The sequence below is a fragment of the Sparus aurata genome, chromosome 19 (assembly GCF_900880675.1).
Source record: "Sparus aurata chromosome 19, fSpaAur1.1, whole genome shotgun sequence".
Taxonomy (NCBI): domain Eukaryota; kingdom Metazoa; phylum Chordata; class Actinopteri; order Spariformes; family Sparidae; genus Sparus; species Sparus aurata.
Window position 1 is genome coordinate 17,323,413 of NC_044205.1, and position 18,864 is coordinate 17,342,276.

General features: G+C 41.9%; 2 protein-coding genes and 1 non-coding gene across 6 annotated transcripts; 1 reads left to right on the plus strand and 2 right to left on the minus strand.

Moving 5' to 3' along the window:
- Positions 1 to 1,144: 1,144 nt before the first annotated feature.
- On the minus strand, positions 1,145 to 13,369 carry cspp1a (centrosome and spindle pole associated protein 1a). 4 transcript variants are annotated; one of them, XM_030397807.1, is made up of 32 exons: positions 13,255 to 13,368; positions 12,571 to 12,731; positions 12,397 to 12,483; positions 12,217 to 12,314; positions 12,044 to 12,124; positions 11,085 to 11,186; positions 10,642 to 10,973; positions 10,459 to 10,536; positions 9,809 to 9,900; positions 9,590 to 9,686; positions 9,441 to 9,498; positions 9,027 to 9,337; positions 8,813 to 8,937; positions 7,882 to 7,960; positions 7,509 to 7,620; positions 7,013 to 7,160; positions 6,760 to 6,906; positions 6,599 to 6,669; positions 6,227 to 6,419; positions 6,060 to 6,130; positions 5,737 to 5,880; positions 5,480 to 5,623; positions 5,295 to 5,393; positions 5,150 to 5,210; positions 4,882 to 5,008; positions 3,883 to 4,022; positions 2,777 to 2,914; positions 2,667 to 2,701; positions 2,514 to 2,577; positions 1,892 to 1,995; positions 1,590 to 1,734; positions 1,145 to 1,460 (listed from the first exon to the last, which is right to left on the minus strand). In XM_030397807.1, exons 3-32 carry the CDS (start codon positions 12,443 to 12,445, stop codon positions 1,285 to 1,287), a joined length of 3,621 nt encoding a protein of 1,206 aa, XP_030253667.1. In that variant the 5' UTR covers positions 12,446 to 12,483; positions 12,571 to 12,731; positions 13,255 to 13,368; the 3' UTR covers positions 1,145 to 1,284. The 4 variants fall into 4 exon arrangements, with proteins under 4 accessions (XP_030253667.1, XP_030253669.1, XP_030253668.1 ...); XM_030397809.1 differs by having other exon boundaries at positions 13,211 to 13,326; XM_030397808.1 differs by lacking the exon at positions 13,255 to 13,368 and having other exon boundaries at positions 12,571 to 12,860.
- trnar-ccg (transfer RNA arginine (anticodon CCG)) lies at positions 11,656 to 11,728 on the minus strand. The gene has a single exon. It is a non-coding gene; the product is annotated as a tRNA-Arg (tRNA).
- A 132-nt stretch (positions 13,370 to 13,501) lies between the features above and the next one.
- Positions 13,502 to 18,656, plus strand: cops5 (COP9 signalosome subunit 5). The gene is made up of 8 exons (XM_030397812.1): positions 13,502 to 13,819; positions 14,079 to 14,313; positions 15,292 to 15,420; positions 15,857 to 15,922; positions 16,225 to 16,310; positions 16,503 to 16,614; positions 17,346 to 17,494; positions 18,363 to 18,656. The coding sequence occupies exons 1-8, from the start codon at positions 13,683 to 13,685 to the stop codon at positions 18,451 to 18,453; spliced, it is 1,005 nt and encodes a 334-aa protein (XP_030253672.1). The 5' UTR covers positions 13,502 to 13,682; the 3' UTR covers positions 18,454 to 18,656.
- Positions 18,657 to 18,864: the final 208 nt, after the last annotated feature.

Below are 18,864 nucleotides of genomic sequence, written 5' to 3' on the forward strand. Positions count from 1 at the left end.
CACACACACGCGCCTATATACACAAACAGACAGAGTACTTGATACCATGATGAACAGTAACGTCTTGTACAAGGTGTAGCGATGCATCCACTGGATAAAACTACTGATAACCAACTGACAGTAACCAATATCTCTGATCTGCTCAGAAGGAATATATTTCAAACAATGTGTGCTTCTTACTGTATATTTAAAAAGTAAAGAATGAGTGGTTTCAACAACATGCAAAGACATATTTAGTAACTATGAAATGTGACATTTGTCACACATCGATAGTAATGATCTCTCTGTCTGCGCCGCAGATGGCTAACATTAGTATTGATAGCCTCTTGGATGAAACTAGTTGTACAAATCTGCCGCTATGTAATATAATCTTATAACACTAGATTTCATTTATTTTTGTTTATTTTTTTTTTTTCCCTCCTCTGGATTTGCTGCACTTGATCTCTTTTTCGAATGCACTGGAGATTTTACTTTTGTGATAATTTATTTGACTGCACCATCTCCAGCAGATACGGTATGACTTGTGATCGAACGAGACCGTGGAAAGTGAAGGGTTAAATTATTCCATTTTATATCTTCTTAGGTTTTTATCTGAGATGGATAATAACTGGGCCTCAGAAACTGGAAGATAAATTGTCAACCTGATGCTAGCTGCTTTTGAGTCACTAGTTCTGTTTTTATGTTTGAGTTTAGTTTTCACTCTTGTGTACAAAATCAAAAGTTAATAATATATTTAATGTTTTTTTTTTTTTCCTTTCTTTGGTTTTGGGGAAAGTTATATGTATAGAGAAGATGAGAACTGTTAGCTGTGCTTTAAGTATGAATGGGATGCATTCCTGCTCATGGATGTAGAAAACAATGTATATGATACAGCAATGTAAAGTTTTCTATGTTGCAAAAAAAAGATTATGTACAACTTTCTGTACGATACATCATCTGGCATTCTAATCAGGTTCTAGGTCAATAAAGTTTTTGAACTTGGTTGATTTGAAATCATGAATCACTGACTTCTAAATCATAGCCGTTTATTCTTCTCCATTAATGATGACAACATTAAAATAATACCATTTGTATGAAATAAATTCATTTTGTTATAACTATATGAAAACAAATATTAGTTTATAGTACAAATATACACATTATAAAACTTTCAAGAGCTAAATACAAGCTGTTTATTCTGACAGGGTAAAAAGTGCAAGACTCTGATCTACCAGTTTATTTCTTTTTTAAGACCTGGGCTCAGTCAGTGCAGTTTGTCCATCCTTAGACGCCAGGGAACGGAAGCTATGTGACGCGGTGTGTCAGCCAGGGTGGAGTATCCATCCTGATGGTGGGCTTCTCCCCACAGCCCAAACGTTTGGCAGCGTCCGATGTTCCAGGCCGCAGCCAGGGATCTGTGGCAACCGTGTCCACAGAAACACGCCTCTCCAGGGCAGAACACAGGGAGGAGACATCCACCTCTGGAGAGAACAGAGGTAACGCACATTTCTCAAGGCAAGCAGAAATTAAAGGATGCTCATAATCTGAAAGGCGATAAGGTGTATAAGATGAGACTCATATGCAGCTTCTTTCAATACTTCATCTCTCACCTGATCTGCTGCTGTGATCGCCACTGTCCTGTCTTTCGATGCGCTGCTGGTTGTGTTTCCTTTGTGGGACTTTGGATTCTGAGCGCAAGGACTGAGAATCTGCCTGGTTGCTATGGTTCTTTTGATTAATGGACACAACCCCCTCCTGTAAAATATAAAAAAAAAAAGCATCAGAAAACTAGTGGGACTTAAATTATACGCATTGAAAGCATCAGAAATAGATGCCTCTCTGGAGCTGCAGTGACTCAGACTGTTTTGACCTGAAGCAAACAAAAGAATCCATTTACTAATCAGCGCCATACATCATGTCTCCTCCGTGGGGCTGTCCTCTCCCGGTGCTCTGCGGAGGCCTGAAGGCGTCTCTGCTCATCAACACGCTCTTCACACCCATCGACACTGTAAAAATCTGACAAAGAGAACAGAGATAAGGGACCGAAACGTTTGTCAATTCAAATATATGTAACATGAAAACAATGAACTTCTTAAATGGAAAAGAGAAGAAGGAAAGTATTCACTTCCTGTGCCAGGCTTTTATTTATTTTTTTAATACAATTTCTCTCCCATTCCCAGTGGCTGGCACTGTCCTATCGACACCCTGCAGCTGGCATATGCGCCTTGCACCCAGCACTGGCAGCAGCTGCAACACAGGGACGCAAGCTGGCGTGGGCATCAACTCGCCTGGCACGGAGACAAAGAGCTAAATTGGCTTGGCGCAGGGGCTGTTGTGGTGTGGTATTATGAGGGTGTATGTAGCTGACCTCCCAAGCCATGTCACCTTTCTGACAAAATGCCTGAAGCCTTACAAAAAAGAAAACGAGACCCAAAGCATATCGTGTCCCAAACGCTTTCTTTCGTACTTGAAAGAAGAAGAAGAAGAGGAACAGGGGCAGTCTTTACAAACAGACCATGTTTATCCAGGCTCACCAATAAAAGCAGTCTCAGATGGCAGGTTGGAGTCTCTGTGGATGAAGTGTCCAGGTTTGTTCCTCTGAACAAAAGAAATAAAGACCAATCTATTAAACACGTACCAGTCAGAAGAGAAAAATAATGCAAGATATCTTGATGACGAGTACTCACAGGGTGATAGCTGCTCAGGTGCTGCTCCAACAAGTCTGCGGTGAAACACAACAATGAGTTAAAGAGCACAACAGTTGGAGGAGAAAAATTTGTTTGTTGTGCTCACTGACCACAATCTTCCTCTCTCTTCATGAGCCTGATCTTGCGTTGCTGTTCACGAAGAAGCGCCTGCTGTTGGATGTCCAGACTTTGCGCGTCGGCGGGAGGGTCGGGGTACATGTGACGGACCTCCTCTCGAGATGCCGTGTCTGACAAAGGAAATAATTATCCCATGAGACGTTGTCCCACATCTGTCTTTCAGTTACAATTAAGAGGGTTCCTCCGATGAAGCAATAACAAAAATAAGACTGACTCACAGGCTAGTGGTAGGCATTAAAAGAGAAACCAACCCTTTTCATATTTGTCAGAGTTATTTCTAATTGCCCCCTTCTTTTAATGTCTGTCTCGTCTTCCATCTTGCCTGTGACTCAGCAACTCCACAGCCTGGCAACATCCCTCCCCCTACATCGTTTGACAGTGCAGAATGGATCTGATGCAGTTTTTAATCCATAATTTATATGAGGAAGTTTGATATGTAATTTTGTCACAAACTTGCATTTCTTCCTATGTTGTTGGTCCTACAAGCTGCGGCTCAGACTCCTGCTTTAACTCGCTCTGGGAACCCGTCCAAAGCCATTTCCTTGGTCTCTTACATTGCATCCTCTGTTCATGCTGCCTGTCACGACCTCATGAGATTAAAGTTTCAGTGTGGCTAGAGGGAGACGGAGGATTGATGAGGCTCTGGAAAGTCTAAACCATCTGCTGATGCCCAGCTGGTTTAGGACCGCAGTGATCCTCGTCTGTTGTCGAGGCAATTATATGAAGGTTTATCGATATCAAAGTTGGGGAGAAAATGGGTTGTTTCAGAGGGCAGAGGCACTGTAAGCAATGTCCAACTGGTGTCGGTTCAGTGGGATAAACTGATCTGTCATCACAGAATGACGTTCAGTCCACAACTAAGGGAAAGACATAACATTTCTTTCTTCTTTACCACTGTTTGGACGTGCATTGTATGACCTTTCCTTGCAGTCATGGCTTCTTGTTACCTCTGGATCGCAGAGAAGAAAGAACTGGCACTAGCAGGCAGAGGGTCACTGCTCACGATACTGCGGTATGTTTGAGGCACAAAGATCGCACAGGAAACTGACATTTTAGAAATCACAGTGTCTGTCATCACCTCTGTATTTAAGCTGGTTGAACTCCCTGAAATGTTCCACATTAACGCGTTCAGCAGCGGAGGAGGGACTCTGGGTTGATGGCTGGACATCTCGCTTGCGCGCCGATTCAAAGGCGTCCACTCTGGGTCGTCCACTGGGCCTGAGCAAAGGAGGAAAGTCCCAATTTAAAACGGGGCGGTTACCTCAAATGACCACAGATGCCCTTCTGTAATGTCTCATTAGTTCCCTGTCTTGAATGCTGTCCAACGAGCCTGCAGTTCCACTTGATACACTGGCCCCTGTGGGTTAGGCTACATTCAAAAGCTGTTAAGTGAATATTGTTATTAAATAGTAAGGACATAGCACCTGGTTTGTGTGTGCTGAGCACTTCCAAATGCTTTCATGAGGCCTAAAAGCATGGGGCTTTCTGTGTAAGCAGCTTATATTAGAAGCACAGAAAAGCAGTGGGACTGGCGCCAGTTCAGAGGCATTTCTCTGATGATTGGCAGCAAACTTATTTGAATATAAGCAGAGATTTATACAAGTAGCTTGTAGTCCATTCTTGTCCTTTTAGGGGGTGGGAAGGGGGCTACTCACATGCTACATTGCATGGGTTTTTCCAGGCTGGTTAGAGCAGTGGAAGACAGAAGAAAAGAACATTTCCCCCCAGGTATCATACAGTTACATCGCTGCAGTAACGAGTCCCTGAAACAAATCTGAATGGAAATTATGAGATAGCCAATTTGACCCGGGTCACTTTCATTAGCTCGCAGCACGAGCGAGCCTCCTCACATATCAATGGCGAATCAAAATTGCCATTTAACAAGACAGAATTAGTATTGTGTCTTCACCTTAAATGCATCTGGGGGTGCATTAGGTGAAATTGGACCTGAATGGAAAGAGCACGTCTAATAGGATCTCTAAATGTCACATCTTTTAGCTGAGAGGAAAATGATGAAAGCATGTTAAATCTGGGCACGCAAATAAGCTCTGCTGTTTGGGTGTGACTGTGGTGGTACCTGTTGGGGGGAGTGTAGTGGCTCTCCTGTTGATCGGTCTGGTCCAGCTGAGTCTCCAGCTGCCTCTGCTCTTTCCTCAGGTACCTGCGGAGGGCTGACAGCTCTCTGATCACCTCCTGTTGTCGATCTGATTCAAACAGAGGGATCGAGAAAAGAAAGTGACCTGGATTGGAATTATGCATTTTTGAGTTGTGATTTGAGATTTACAAATAGCCAGGCATTTGATGTTTAGAGGGGATGGGGTACAGATAACTAAAGGCTGTCTTACCTTGTGGCTGGGGGGTTTTCACAGGGACTTGTCTGCTGTGTGGTGCTGACACGGAGCGCTCCTGTCGTAGAAAAAATAGTTTCATACCACAGACACACGGTGTTGACGTGAAAATATTTATTTATCTATTTACTTATCGACTTACGGTCCTGGAGGAAAGTTGGCTCACAACAGAGGGAGGTCTGGATGCCACGAGATTTGTCTGCCTCCTCCGCAAGGTTGGAATGGGAGGAGATGGCTCTCGCTGCAAATAAATGAGCAGAATTACTTGACAAAGGTGTTCCGCAAAACTGTAAGCCACAAACCAATGACATTCAAGGCTCACTGTACCTCATTACTCAACTGCTCCCTTTTCTCCTCTCTGTCCCGGGCGCTGTCAGACACCTTCTTCTCAATCTCTTGTTCCTCCCTCAGCCTCTTTTCCTCCTTCGTTTTAGGTTCATTGATCAAACTCTGGTTTTCCAGCCTATGCAACTGAAAGCAAAGAAAACCGTTTCTGAATTGCAAGCCCGCTGTGAGGAACCCCGCTCAGCTGCAAGGAGGAGGGAGTGATCAAGTGTTCTTCATCAAAGAGATGAACTCCTCACCTTGACCTTCTCTTGCCTCCTTTGTTCCTCGTCATATCCCCGCTGCATACGAGCCCTTTGGTCCGCCAACCTCTTTTCCTCTTTTTCCTCCTCGGCCCTAATCCGTTCTCTCTCCTCTTCCTGCTTGCGCTTGTTTTCCTCTATCTGTTGGTAAGGAAAAGGCCATGTGACATTTGTAGTTCATTTACAACTTTTTTAAAGTGCTCAGGGATGCTGAAGTTTTTAGATATAATAAAAAGGGAGTCACATTGTTTGATTTATTCCCCCCATTAGCATACAAGCAGTGACTTGCCTCCACTAAAAGGCTTTAGCCCAGGACTCACCTGTCGTTTCAGGTCTTCTTTGTATCTGCTCTGCATGTGGAGCTGCTGTGGAGTCGGCTGATCACCAAAACCTGCAAAGACAAGTGAGACAGAAAGCAATCTATCTACGAAAAAGGACAAAATGCACAGTGCACAGTACACAATAACCCAGAGAGACCGAACACTACCTGATATTTGATGGGAAAGAGGAGCCCTGGCTTCAGCCCGAGGAGTCACCTTGACCTTCTCTTGCCTCCTTTGTTCCTCGTCATATCCCCGCTGCATACGAGCCCTTTGGTCCGCCAACCTCTTTTCTTCTTTTTCCTCCTCGGCCCTCATCCGTTCTCTCTCCTCTTCTTGCTTCCGCTTGTTTTCCTCTATCTGTTGGTAAGGAAAAAGTCATGTGACATTTGCAGTTCATTTACAACTTCTTCAAAGCGCTCCGGGATACTGAAGTATTTAGACATAATAAAAAGGGAGACACACTGTTTGATTTATTCCCCCTATTAGCATCCGAGCAGTGACTCGCCTCAACTAAAAGGCTGTAGGCCAGGACTCACCTGTCGTTTCAGGTCTTCTTTGTATCTGCTCTGCATGTGGAGCTGCTGTGGAGTTGGCTGATCACCGAAACCTGCAAGGACAAGTGAGACAGAAAGAAATCTATCTACGAAAAAAGGCCAAAATACACAGTACACAATAACCCAGAGAGACTGAACACTACCTGATATTTGATGGGAAAGAGGAGCCCTGGCTTCAGCCCGAGGAGTGTCCCCATCTCTGGTCGAAACGCTTTGCGTCTGCCCGCTATTCTTGGAAACGGGATTCCTATATGACTCCTCGTTGATCCTGTGCATTTGATTCAGGTCACCTGAGGGGAAAGGAAACATGCATAAGTACCTAAAACATGCTGTGTATCTACGAAGTATCTCAGGTCTAGCAGACCTCATTAGGGAAGAAAGTGAACGCCAACTTACTGACGAGATTGCCTTTTTGGTCTTTAATTGGAGCGCCTCCTCCACTTTTCCCCCAGGGGTTGTACGCCATCATCTCAGCCTCTTTCTTGGTATCATATTGCTCCCTCTCTTCTTTCTCTCTTCTTTTGCGCTCCTCTCGTTCTTTGATCTGGACACAGGGGAAGGCAGGGTGTTTCAACAGTTGATGCATTTCTTTGCCCATTGGGAACAGCTGAGTCCACCGTGATCTGGTCTCTAACTGTCAAAATATCTGCCGTCTCCAAAATGAGTCAGTGCCACGGTGTCCTCTGGTATCAGCGCGGAGCCTGTTACAGCAGTGTCAGCGTGACAGTTGGCATATCAGACGGTGCTCTGCTCCCTCAACCCCTCAACTAAAGTTACACAACTGAAAGCCGGGCACAGCACACGTCTTGGTCACAAACAGTCATTGCTAATTGGCGAAGTTAGTCGTTATATATGACAGATGTTATCATATCCTGGAGGTCTAATGTCATACCTGCTGTCTGAGAGCTTCTTGGTAAATCAGTGCACTCTCTCTCCTCTGCTTGGCCTTGTCCTCGGGAAGCTCTCCAACATGCAGGGGAGACGACCTACGCTGATCAGTTGCTCTGGAAGCAGATGGACAGAGTGAGAAATGACGGGGAGGCATGTGTGCAGCAGGAACTGACAGACATGCAGTGATTGCCCTCTTCTGGAAGAGAGAGAAATCTACTATTGTTCAAGCTATTACACCCTCGCAAATGTATTGTCAATGTAAAGAGTAGGACTTGGACACAAGTTTGAAATTGTGCTGAAGTTTTAACACTGAATTTATCGTCTAAATAAAAAACGTCTATTGCAGAAACAACGGAGATGGGATGGAGACTGACTCAGCAGGTCTGAGAGGAGGTGGTCCTTTACGAGGACTGTGGAAATTTCCAGACTGCTGCAGCGCCTCAGGCGGACCATCTAATACAGAAAATAGAAAAAGACAAGATAATAAATACAAACAGATTTCACAGTTTCATTAGCTATCTGCTCAAACTGTATGCCAACCCCCCCCCCCCCCCCACCACATAAAATGTCAGTGAGCTTAGAACCAAGGCTAAAAATTGGCAGCAAAGTGAAAATGGAAAGAAATTAAATGAAACCAAACAGACCAGCTGGATGAAGTGAGATCCATCTGGATCTGCTGAACTCATATCCAATAAACTGTATATCCCCTCAGTAATAAAATCAGTTCTGCTGTAAAATGAGATTTATGAATTGCTATGCCAAGTCCCCTTGGCCATTGATAGGGGTGATAAAGTGGCTCCATAATAAATGGTAATGGTTCTCTACAGAGAGGTCTAGGAGTTTATTTAAGCCAATGTGAATCCCTCCCATCTTAAGGTCAGACTGCGAGTCAGTTTATGACCGTGAAGACACAACACACAGCGAAGCCCATGGAGGGCCATACGAGTGTTTGCCTCAAATATGCATACTTTACATCACTGCTGACCATTTCGAATCCATGAAAAGCAATCGAAGCAGCTCGGGATGCGGTAAATTATCCATAACAGTGAACATCACAACTGCTTTTATTTTTGTCAATACATGATTGCTGTATTCTTCTGTGCAGACTTTATGTGAAGCTGCACTTGTGGCCGCATCGCTGCACAGTCGCTGCTTATAAACCAGCGAAATAAATGTAAACCTGTGTCACAGAAATAATTCAACGATGCTTTCAAAACGCTAGCGGGAATGCAAAGTGTGCATGATTTGTATCAAAAGGCAAGAGAGGCAGAAATATTGTAAAAGCAGATGGCTGTAATACTATACTCTGATTGAAAGGGAGATCAGGATCTAATGGATTCCTGGTTCCATAGTAGTAATAAGCAGCATCATGTGGAGTCTTGTAATTATTAGCTACAGTGGGAGGAGCAGGAGGAGGAGCAGCAGCGACCCTGAAAGAAACAAAATCACAGAAAACTATCATGAATTTACATCAGAGGTGACGGTTTCCTTCTTGTGACACAGAGCAACAGCGAGCTACCTCGGGATGGCCACCTCTCCTAGCGTGTTTGAGAAGTCTCTGTGGTAGACTTCACTGAAATAGTCCAGCAAGGGGACACCTTGTGCTGCTGTCACTGTCTTTTTCCCTGTATGCAGATTGCTAGTTGTGTCCATGTGGGGCTTTCCCGTGCTGGCTCTCTGATCTGTGTCCACATTGGGTTTGTATTGTTTAGGCCTCAGATTCAGATCCTTCCCTGCGGCCTCCAGATCCATTCCGGGCTTGTAGGGGACATCTCGCCTCCGGTCATCATACTGCCGATTTACAGCCCCGAACTGCTTAATTCGATCCGGCTGGAAGAGGTGATGCAACGTGCAAACAAGGGAGAAGGAAATCACACAAAAAGCAATAATTACAACCTCAACATGAGTCATCGCTCTCTCCTTCCTGCTCTACCTCTTTCTCGGGGTCTGTGGCTCCAGTGGCGGCAACTCTCAGCTCAAGTTTCTTCTCTCTGCAAAAAACATAATGCCATCCTTTGTGTATTGTTGACTCACAGGATTTTTCCAGCTAAAACAACTCTAGTTTAGTAAACAAATACTCACCTCATCTTGTTTATCTGCTGTTCAGCAATTTGTTTCAGCAGCTCGCTCCTGTACTGCTCTTTCCTGGTTTGAGAGGCCGTCCGCTCCTCTGCTGCTCCTGCAGAGAAACACGCAAATTCTGTCAACAACGATGCTGAAAGAGGCTTTCAAGTGACTCCGTCAATAATCACACAAGTCAATATATGTCCAAAAGCACCTTGCAATAAGAATGGTATTTACCAATCATGAGTCCGGTAGCAAACTCTGCTTTATTCTCGCTGGTAGCGGGTCTGGGTCTCACAGCCGTCCTCATGCTGTCTGGCATTTGTGGACTATTAAACACAGGCAGATCGGGACACTCAACAAAAGTCATCCAATTACTGACAGTGGGAACAGCATAGCAATCAGTTCCCCTCTGAGCCACACCCAGCTACCATTTTACATCATACACTGCCTCGCAGTTTGCCTCTCTGGTCTCGGAGTCAGGGAGCGAAGCCTCATTCTCCAATCAATCCAGCTGCTCTGATAGAACTAGGGTGAGTAATTGTTTGCCTGGAGCTTGGCCAAAGCTCGAACACCGCCACACATGTAAACGGCTTATTGAGAGTGGCTCCACTGAGCGGCGTAAATGGAAACAATGAAAGGCAACAGGATGTAGGAGAAGTGCTGGAGAGCAATAACTGAGTACGGCGGCAATTATCTGTACTGGACTGGTCAGCTCACATTCAATCAGATAACTCCACTGATTGGGGAAATTTATGTGACTTTCCAGAAGGATGTTATTGGGTGTCCAGCTCTGCATATGAATACTGTTGCTATCTCAGATGATTATGTTTCAGAGTTACAACTCTCTGCTGCAGTCGACCTAAAAGTAATGATAATTTGCTTACTCTGACTTCCCAACCCATTCACTGTTGTTTTGATCACCAACACCAGGATCTTCCACCTCCTTCGTGTCCAGAGGAGCCCTGCCATAAAGATAAACAACACAGATCAAAATTACTTATATTATCATACCTGACTTTCTCTCTATGGAATTAGAAGATTAGATTAGAGGAATAATAAAACTGCACCTGTTAGCTCTGTTATCTCTCTCTGGAGTGTGTCTTTCTCGCCTCCTCCTGTGCTTGAACTCAAACTCCTCCTCTTTGTCTGTGCTTAGCTCCTCCTCAGAGCTATAGGGCTCCTTTAGATGATAGATTTGCCAACGCCTTCGTCCCTGATAGGCCGGACGCCGAGTCCCCGTCCTTTTCGCATTATCCAATGATTCAGTCAGTGTGGCAGCATCTCTCCTGGATCTCAGATGCTCCCTGGACAGAGGATGTGGGTTGTTATGAGTGCTGATGGGCAGAGGTGAAGCTGGAGAAGAAATCCACTCCCCATCTGAAGCTTGAACCTGTCCAGGCTGAGAAAAAAAAGAATATGAAAATAATTAAATTCATAGCTGGGTGTTATTACAGAAGAAATATCTACAAAGCATCAGTGCACTTGTTTGATAACTGATAACTCTCATTACCTTTGAAGTGACAGGAGGTGTTTCCCTCCTTAACCCTCTGAGTTGAGCTTGCTCCCGTAGGAAAAGGTTGTATTCTTTGCTTCTCTCCTCTCTAAGTTTCTCCTGTGAGAGAAACCCATTTAGAGTCATGTCTCTTAGGCAGCCTTTGGGTAGGCTGCCAGCTACTTTTCTCAAATGCTGTGTTGATTTTACTCATCAGTCGCACATATGACAATCAAACCGAATATATCTTTTGAATACAAGACATCTGTAGCTTTCTTTTCAGAGTATCACAGTCTCATGTCAGTTCGAGGTAGCTGCTTAAAGGCAAAGCAATATCCCACAACTTAATTTAGACATTGATTTGGCAGATGCTCTTGTGGTATTCTGTTTCTCACCAAAAAACAGGCTGAGGATCAAGCCCCAAAAGCGTTAAAGTATGACAGATACACAGCATTGATTTCTGTAATGTCACGAGGAAATGCATTTTAGCCACCTTTGACCTGGCATGATCTACAGCGTTTTCAAAGATGCATTGCCTGTAATATTATCATAAACTTCAATCATCTGCATCATCCAGGTGATATTCAGACGACCCAGGTGGGACTTGAACCCACAATCCCCAGCTCCGGAGGCTGATGCCTTATCCATTAGGCCACTGGGCCGCTGACTCACCCTACAATACTGTCTTAAACATTGTGAGTACACATACACAGGGACAAAAGTGGTTGCCATGAGACAGCAAAGCACCGTACAATCAACAGTACAACTGAGCTTCAGTCTTGTATATGAACTCCATTCGTGTTGTTATGAGCAAGTTACGTCATGCCAGCGGAAAAAAGGATCCCAGTTTGATGCCCATGGAGAGGTTACTGCTTCCTTTTATGTCAAACTCAGGGACACACAGAAGACAAATGCACACACACAAAACCGGACTCACTGGCACCTACTCATGCACACAGACACACACAGATACACACCTGAGCTGAAATCTTCTCATTAATAGGCAGGGAGAGACCCTGGGGTTGTGGAAGGGGTTCCCTGGGTTTCACATCCTTTTTCTGGAGGAACACCATGACAAAAAAGGACTTGATTGTAAGCTCAAAAAAGGCAACGCATGTCTTGATAATGGTTATCAAATACATCACCAGACCTTGGCAATATAATGTTGGTAGTCCAGTTGAAGCTCCTGATTCAGTTTATGCTTCTTGCTTTCATAGTCAGTCCCCAGCATCAAACTTACACCCAAACCTGGACAGTATCATAAATACATAGAATGAATGACACTATGCTCAAAGAATGCAATCTGTTCAACATCAGACTTGCACAATACCTTGGTCTGGATTTGGGGACATTCCTTGTACTACTGCTGCTGGAGGCATTTCCACTGTACAGGGTTGTTTATATTACCAGCCTTTGACTGTAGAGAACAGTCACACATCATGTGAAAATGTCAGGTGTATCTGCAGTTCAGTGGTGATCATCTAAGCACTTACATTTTACATACCTTGATTTGCGAGGATGGTGATTCACATGTCAGTGCTGACATATATTTGGATGCTTCCTTGTTTTGCTCGTTCCATTTTTGTCCGTTAGTGACTATGTACATCCAACAAGGTATCTTACCGTTATAGTTTCAAAGTTTCAAAGCTCACCTGCAACTCGGCCCTGACAACATAAGTCAGAAATAATGTACAATGTTATTCACATTCATATATTTTGCCGTAACAGACCAAAACCCGACATACAGTCCTTGTCTAGATTGTCAGCATGGCGCAAAGCATCATTCCGTTGCTATGGGCAACCATGACACAAAAGGTCATCAGGGAGAGGCTAACTAAGCTAGCTAAAAGTGAGATTTAGATAATAAAATATAGCTGAGAGTTAAAATCACTGTTTAGTAGCTGTCACATTACTTGGACATACTCTTAATGCCGTTGGCTGCTGATGCGGAATTAATATTATAACCTCAGCGGAAATAGACTGAAGTTTACAAAGTCATCTTAAAACGAATGCTAGAAATCAAGCACCAACTAGCCCTAGTAGCCGTTTGAGCTGGGAGAAAAAATAAAACTTTTTACTGGTGCACATTGACTGCAGTCTTGGCAGTATTCAGATAGCTTAGCCCTCAGTTAAAAGCACAGTACCATACACCTGGAAACAAAAGCCTTTACGAGTGAGGATGCTTTACCGAACAGCGCCACTAGATGACAGTGCGCCCCAAACGGTTAGCACCATGGTTTGTCCAAGTTCTCCCAGGACGGAACCATGTATTCTCTCAGAGGGGGGACCGCCCTTTAATACGAGTGATAAATACGGTAAAGTCGCTTCACATGGACGAAAATTTTTTTTTATGGGTAATTTGTATTATAAGAAAAATGTAATGTGGCATAAAGACACACCAATGTCATGTTTGTGAGAGAACAGTGAGAATTAAATCCCCTGCGATGGCACTGTGGTATATTGGTATCGTTGACTGTCATGGCCACCTAAGCAAGTAGACATTTGGCCCGGTTACGTTCGGCATCGAAATCTTTACAGATATATAGCATAACATCGTGTTCTTGAGCAAAACATAGTGGTTTTAACGACGCATTTATTTTGCTTAGATCGTTCATCATGGCAGGGAGTAGTACGGCTCAGAAAACATGGGAGCTAACCAACAGCATGCAGGAAGTTCAGAGCATAGATGAAATTTACAAATATGACAAAAAGCAACAACAAGAAATCCTCGCTGCGAAGCCATGGACAAAGGAGTAAGTACAGCTGTGTACTTTGCTATATGGTTTTAAGTTTAAGTACTTGAGTGATTGTTAAGCTAAATGTTTGTCGTCGTATGTTGTGTAATGGTAGGTTAGAACACCCTTTTAGCATGGCTACAAACTAGCATTGGTTTGTTTATCAACAGCACTCCAGCAAACACCGTGTGGTGTGTATTTAAGAATGTATCTACTTCTTAATATAATCTTTAACAGTCATGCCTAATTTTAATATATATCTTTCTTTGACCCATAGTCATCACTATTTCAAGTACTGCAAGATCTCAGCCTTGGCCCTGTTGAAGATGGTGATGCATGCCAGGTCTGGAGGAAACCTGGAGGTGATGGGCCTCATGCTGGGGAAGGTGGATGGTGAAACCATGATCATTATGGACAGCTTTGCCTTGCCCGTGGAGGGCACAGAAACTCGAGTCAACGCTCAGGCTGCAGCATATGAATACATGGCTGCCTACATTGAAAATGCCAAACAGGTCAGACACTGACTGCCTTTAAAGGGCATCTCAAAGATTTGATGATTGAGAAACTCTGCACACACACTGTTGAAATTACAGTTATTTTGATTCACAGTGCATCACTTTCTATGGATGCAATTGATGCAACCATGTTTTTTAATTTTATTTTGAGACCTTGGGAAATGTCATTCAACTGTTACAGAAAATAGTCCGTTGATTTGTAATGTGGACCAGATACACATCTACACGTTATTTAATACCAAGATGTGATGGTTTGTAGCCATAGAGATTAGACCAGACCATATTATATAAATTTGTCTGCTGTTGTTACCAGGGTAGCTATCAGTTGATTATTGTTTGTTGTGTTGATCAATGATCGGCAATGTTTCCATAAATAAAAATGAAATAAGTCTGTAATAAGGACTGTATGGTAATGTAGAATTTAAAAATATATATTTATTTTCAACATGATGAAGTACTATGATCTGAAGTGGAATTAATTCACTGGCTTAGTCTGAACCAAACATTCATGTGTCGTTTATTTAAAAAAAAAAAAAAAAAAGTATCCCCAAATAATTGAAATAATTTTTATTTATTTGAAATATATTTTTTTAGACATATATATATATATATATATATCTATATATATATATAGATATAGATAGATAGATAGATAGATAGAGATAGATAGATAGATAGATAAATAGATAAAACCCTGTATGTCTTCTAATGTGGATTCTAAATGGTTTATATGTTTTTTTTCTTCTACGAAAAAATACATTGTGCTTTAATTCTGCTGAAAGGTGTTTGAAGTGACATATTCCAAAAAATATATATAATACCAAATTTAAGCACTGCGCCAAATTCTGTCAGCAAAAATAATCTTTGATAAATATTGTTATGCTACCTGATTTTATTTCATTTGAGTGGTATTCTTGTATAATACTGTATTACTTGCCTTAAAATAAAAACCTACATCAACCTCTGATCCCTCAGGTTGGCCGGCTGGAGAATGCTATCGGCTGGTACCACAGTCACCCGGGCTATGGATGCTGGCTCTCAGGCATAGATGTCAGCACTCAGATGCTCAACCAGCAGTTTCAGGAGCCTTTTGTGGCCGTTGTGGTAAGACTGCAGAAATATTATTTTATATTATTATTAGTTAATATTTTTCATTTTCATCCTAAATTCTTCTTTTACTGTAATTTGTAAATGCACCCTTTTCAAATAGTATTCAAAAGAGTAAGCTCTTTTCTTCCTCAGCGTGACAATACAAGTTAATGTGGGTGAAACTGAGAAGGGGTTTAGATTGTTGATGTATGAGTTGTAGCTTTCGATGCAGTACTGATGAATATTTTGCTATTGCAACCATGTATGCTATTTACACTTCATTTGGTTCAGCGGTGCTTAAATGCCATGGGCGTCCTATAATTAAGTGTGTATTTTCAGCACACTGACAGCCATAGTAAAAGGCACCCGGTGGCCACATTCGAGTGGTCCCCGGAGGTTTGTGTGACCCCTGACTTTGTTTTCCTGTTCTACTGTATCTTACTTCCCACAGATCGACCCCACTCGGACTATTTCTGCAGGGAAAGTCAACCTTGGCGCCTTCAGGACCTACCCAAAGGTAAAGCAAAGACTGTACAGCTTTTTTCCTTTAATTTGTACACTAAAAGCAATCAAAGATTTCTCTTTTAATGACTGATGTGCAATGTGTGTATTGTTGTTTTATAATGTTATGCTAAACACTTATGTATTAACCTTGTAATTAAATATAGATTTGTTAGACGTTATAAACTAGGATTTCTAATCATGTAATTGTTTTTCTCATTTAATCAGCATTTATAAGTGTTGTAATTATCTTGTTATGTCACAGAGAGGCTGTTTTGTTTGTTTGTATTTCTCAGCATTTCTTCTTTGAATTTTCAGGGTTACAAACCTCCGGATGAAGGACCCTCAGAATACCAGACAATCCCCTTGAACAAGATTGAAGACTTTGGTGTTCACTGTAAACAGTGAGTATTACATATATTTAATAGTGTTGTCGCCATATTAGAGATATTTACATCACTGTTTATACATTTATGTCATGTATAAATTAATTAAACTTTTTTTTTTTTTAGATTAGTAGTGGAACTATATTATAGTGCACTGTTTACTGTATGACTGTATGTGGCTCATGTATTTCCTTCATTTGTTTTATTTAGGTATTACGCCTTAGAGGTCACATACTTCAAGTCTTCCCTTGATAGAAAGCTTCTGGAACTCCTTTGGAATAAATACTGGGTCAACACCTTAAGTTCCTCAAGTCTCCTCACGGTATGTGGGCAACTTCAAAAAGCAAAATGTTTGCTAATTGTTTGACATTTTGATTTATGGTTAATTAATACTCTATAACTCACTGAGACATGTGGTCACCCGCTTGATGTTGTGATTTATTGCTGCATAGCGGCCAACAGCCCCTGTTTATTGATTTTAGTAATAAGCTTAATTTAAACTTTTTAAAAAAGGGAAATAAGTGTAAAACTCAGACCCGACTCCAGCGACACAGATACTGTCATGGTTCATCATGGATCATCTCCGTTCCCCTCTCAGTTCACTCTAAAGATTGAAAGCCCCTCATGTGAATTCCCATTGTGGACGCAGTCGCTCTGTCCCGGGCTTGACTAAACAGTCTAAATAGGCAAGAGGCTTATCCAAACAGTTAGCTCTTTGGCAGTCTGGATGAAGATGAATTGACTAGATGTCAAGAAAGGGCTGCACCTTAGGTGACAGGCTTTGTCAGTTGCTATACTGTCACCCTAGTCAGGGGCCCCTGTGTCATTGTGTTTTAATTACCTTTTCCACTAAAAACACGGCCTCACCTTAAGCAAACTTTACACTGACTTCTTTTCAGTCACCACAACACACAAAGTGTTCCTACAGCTTGTTAGACAGATTTGTTGCCATCCTGCAAAATCCTTCTTGGTGGAAAATCTGTTGTTTAGCTTTTGTTGGCAAATTGTGCATGAATGGCTTTCTCTGTGTATGTGTGTTTGTCGGATGGTCAGAACTCGGACTACACCACAGGCCAGGTGTTTGACCTGTCAGAGAAGCTGGAGCAGTCGGAGGCCCAGCTGGGCAGAGGCAGCTTCATGCTCGGGTTGGACACACATGACAGGAAGTCTGAGGACAAACTGGCCAAAGCAACACGAGATAGGTAAAAAAATAAATAAATAAAATCTTAGGAAATAACACAGGCTTAATTTATTTTGGACACTATAATTTCAGTTTTGTTTTTGGCTGTAGCCTGCTTTCCCACTACGTACTGTATATTATTGATTCCAAAAAAAAACGTGGTTGATGGTATTACTGTATTACTTTCAATTTATATTTATCAGAATTTGTAACAGTTAAATGCATTACTTCCCAGCCCAACTGATTTGTTGACCTTTTTCATTGCTAATAGCCTTCATTCTGTATAAGAAGTGCTGTATGAAGGGACAGTCATACCAGAATTTTTAGATGTTAATTGATTAGAAAGTTTGATATAGGGCCAAAGACTTTTGAAAAATACATTTATCACAGGCTTATCTGTGGATTACTTTTTCAATTAATAAATCTTTTTTTCTGTAAAATGTCAGACGGCTATTAAATATACACATCACACATTTTCTGGCCAACTGTCCCAAACCCAAAGAGGTTCAGTTTATAATGATGTAAAACAAAGAATGATTCAAGTGATTTATTATCACAATGACTGCTGACTCATTTTCTGTCGATCAGCTAATTGATTTAGAATTTAAGCTCTTAGTTCACGACCTGTAGTCTGTCAGCTTTTCAAACTGTCATATTTCCAAGTATTTTGATTTAAACCAGAAAAGGAAAAATTATAAACCTGTATCATTGTTACATTTTCCATTATTTTCTACTTTTTATGCAATAAAATTAAATATGCTTGTTATTGAAACTAACCAAAAGATCAAGTTTCAGTAATACACAGCTACAGACATGTTACATCTCAGAATGTTTTCTGTTTTTCTGGGGTCATTGTAGTAATCTCAAATTTTCCTTGTGGTTTATTTCAGCTGCAAGACAACCATAGAGGCAATTCACGGCTTGATGTCTCAAGTCATTAAGGACAAACTCTTCAATCAAATCAACACATCTGCCAATTAAAACCTGAACTATGAGCCGATTTGGATTTCCTTGTGCATGTCTAGCACTTACTGGTTTATGGTTTATGTTTAACTGCTAAAGGTGGCACTTTCTGTGTTTTCTCTTGGGAGTGCTTTTTTATTCAATTTCTTCTTTTGTCCTAGAAGTAGCTCATGATTATACAGTCAGGACTCATGCAAAAAATAAAAGCATAAAAAGTGCAAGATCTGTATGTGTGTATTTCATCCTTTTTCAACAAAATGATACGGTTTTATTTCAGTCTCTAATGAAACAAAGCATACTGTAGCTGGGAAATTTCACTTGTCTTCACACATTTAGTGATATAGTACAGTATTCTAAAGGTGTGAGGCACTGTGGCGTTGTTTCCCTTTGTGCTTTTTTGCATGCAGGGCCCGTGTTCCAGCGCACAGC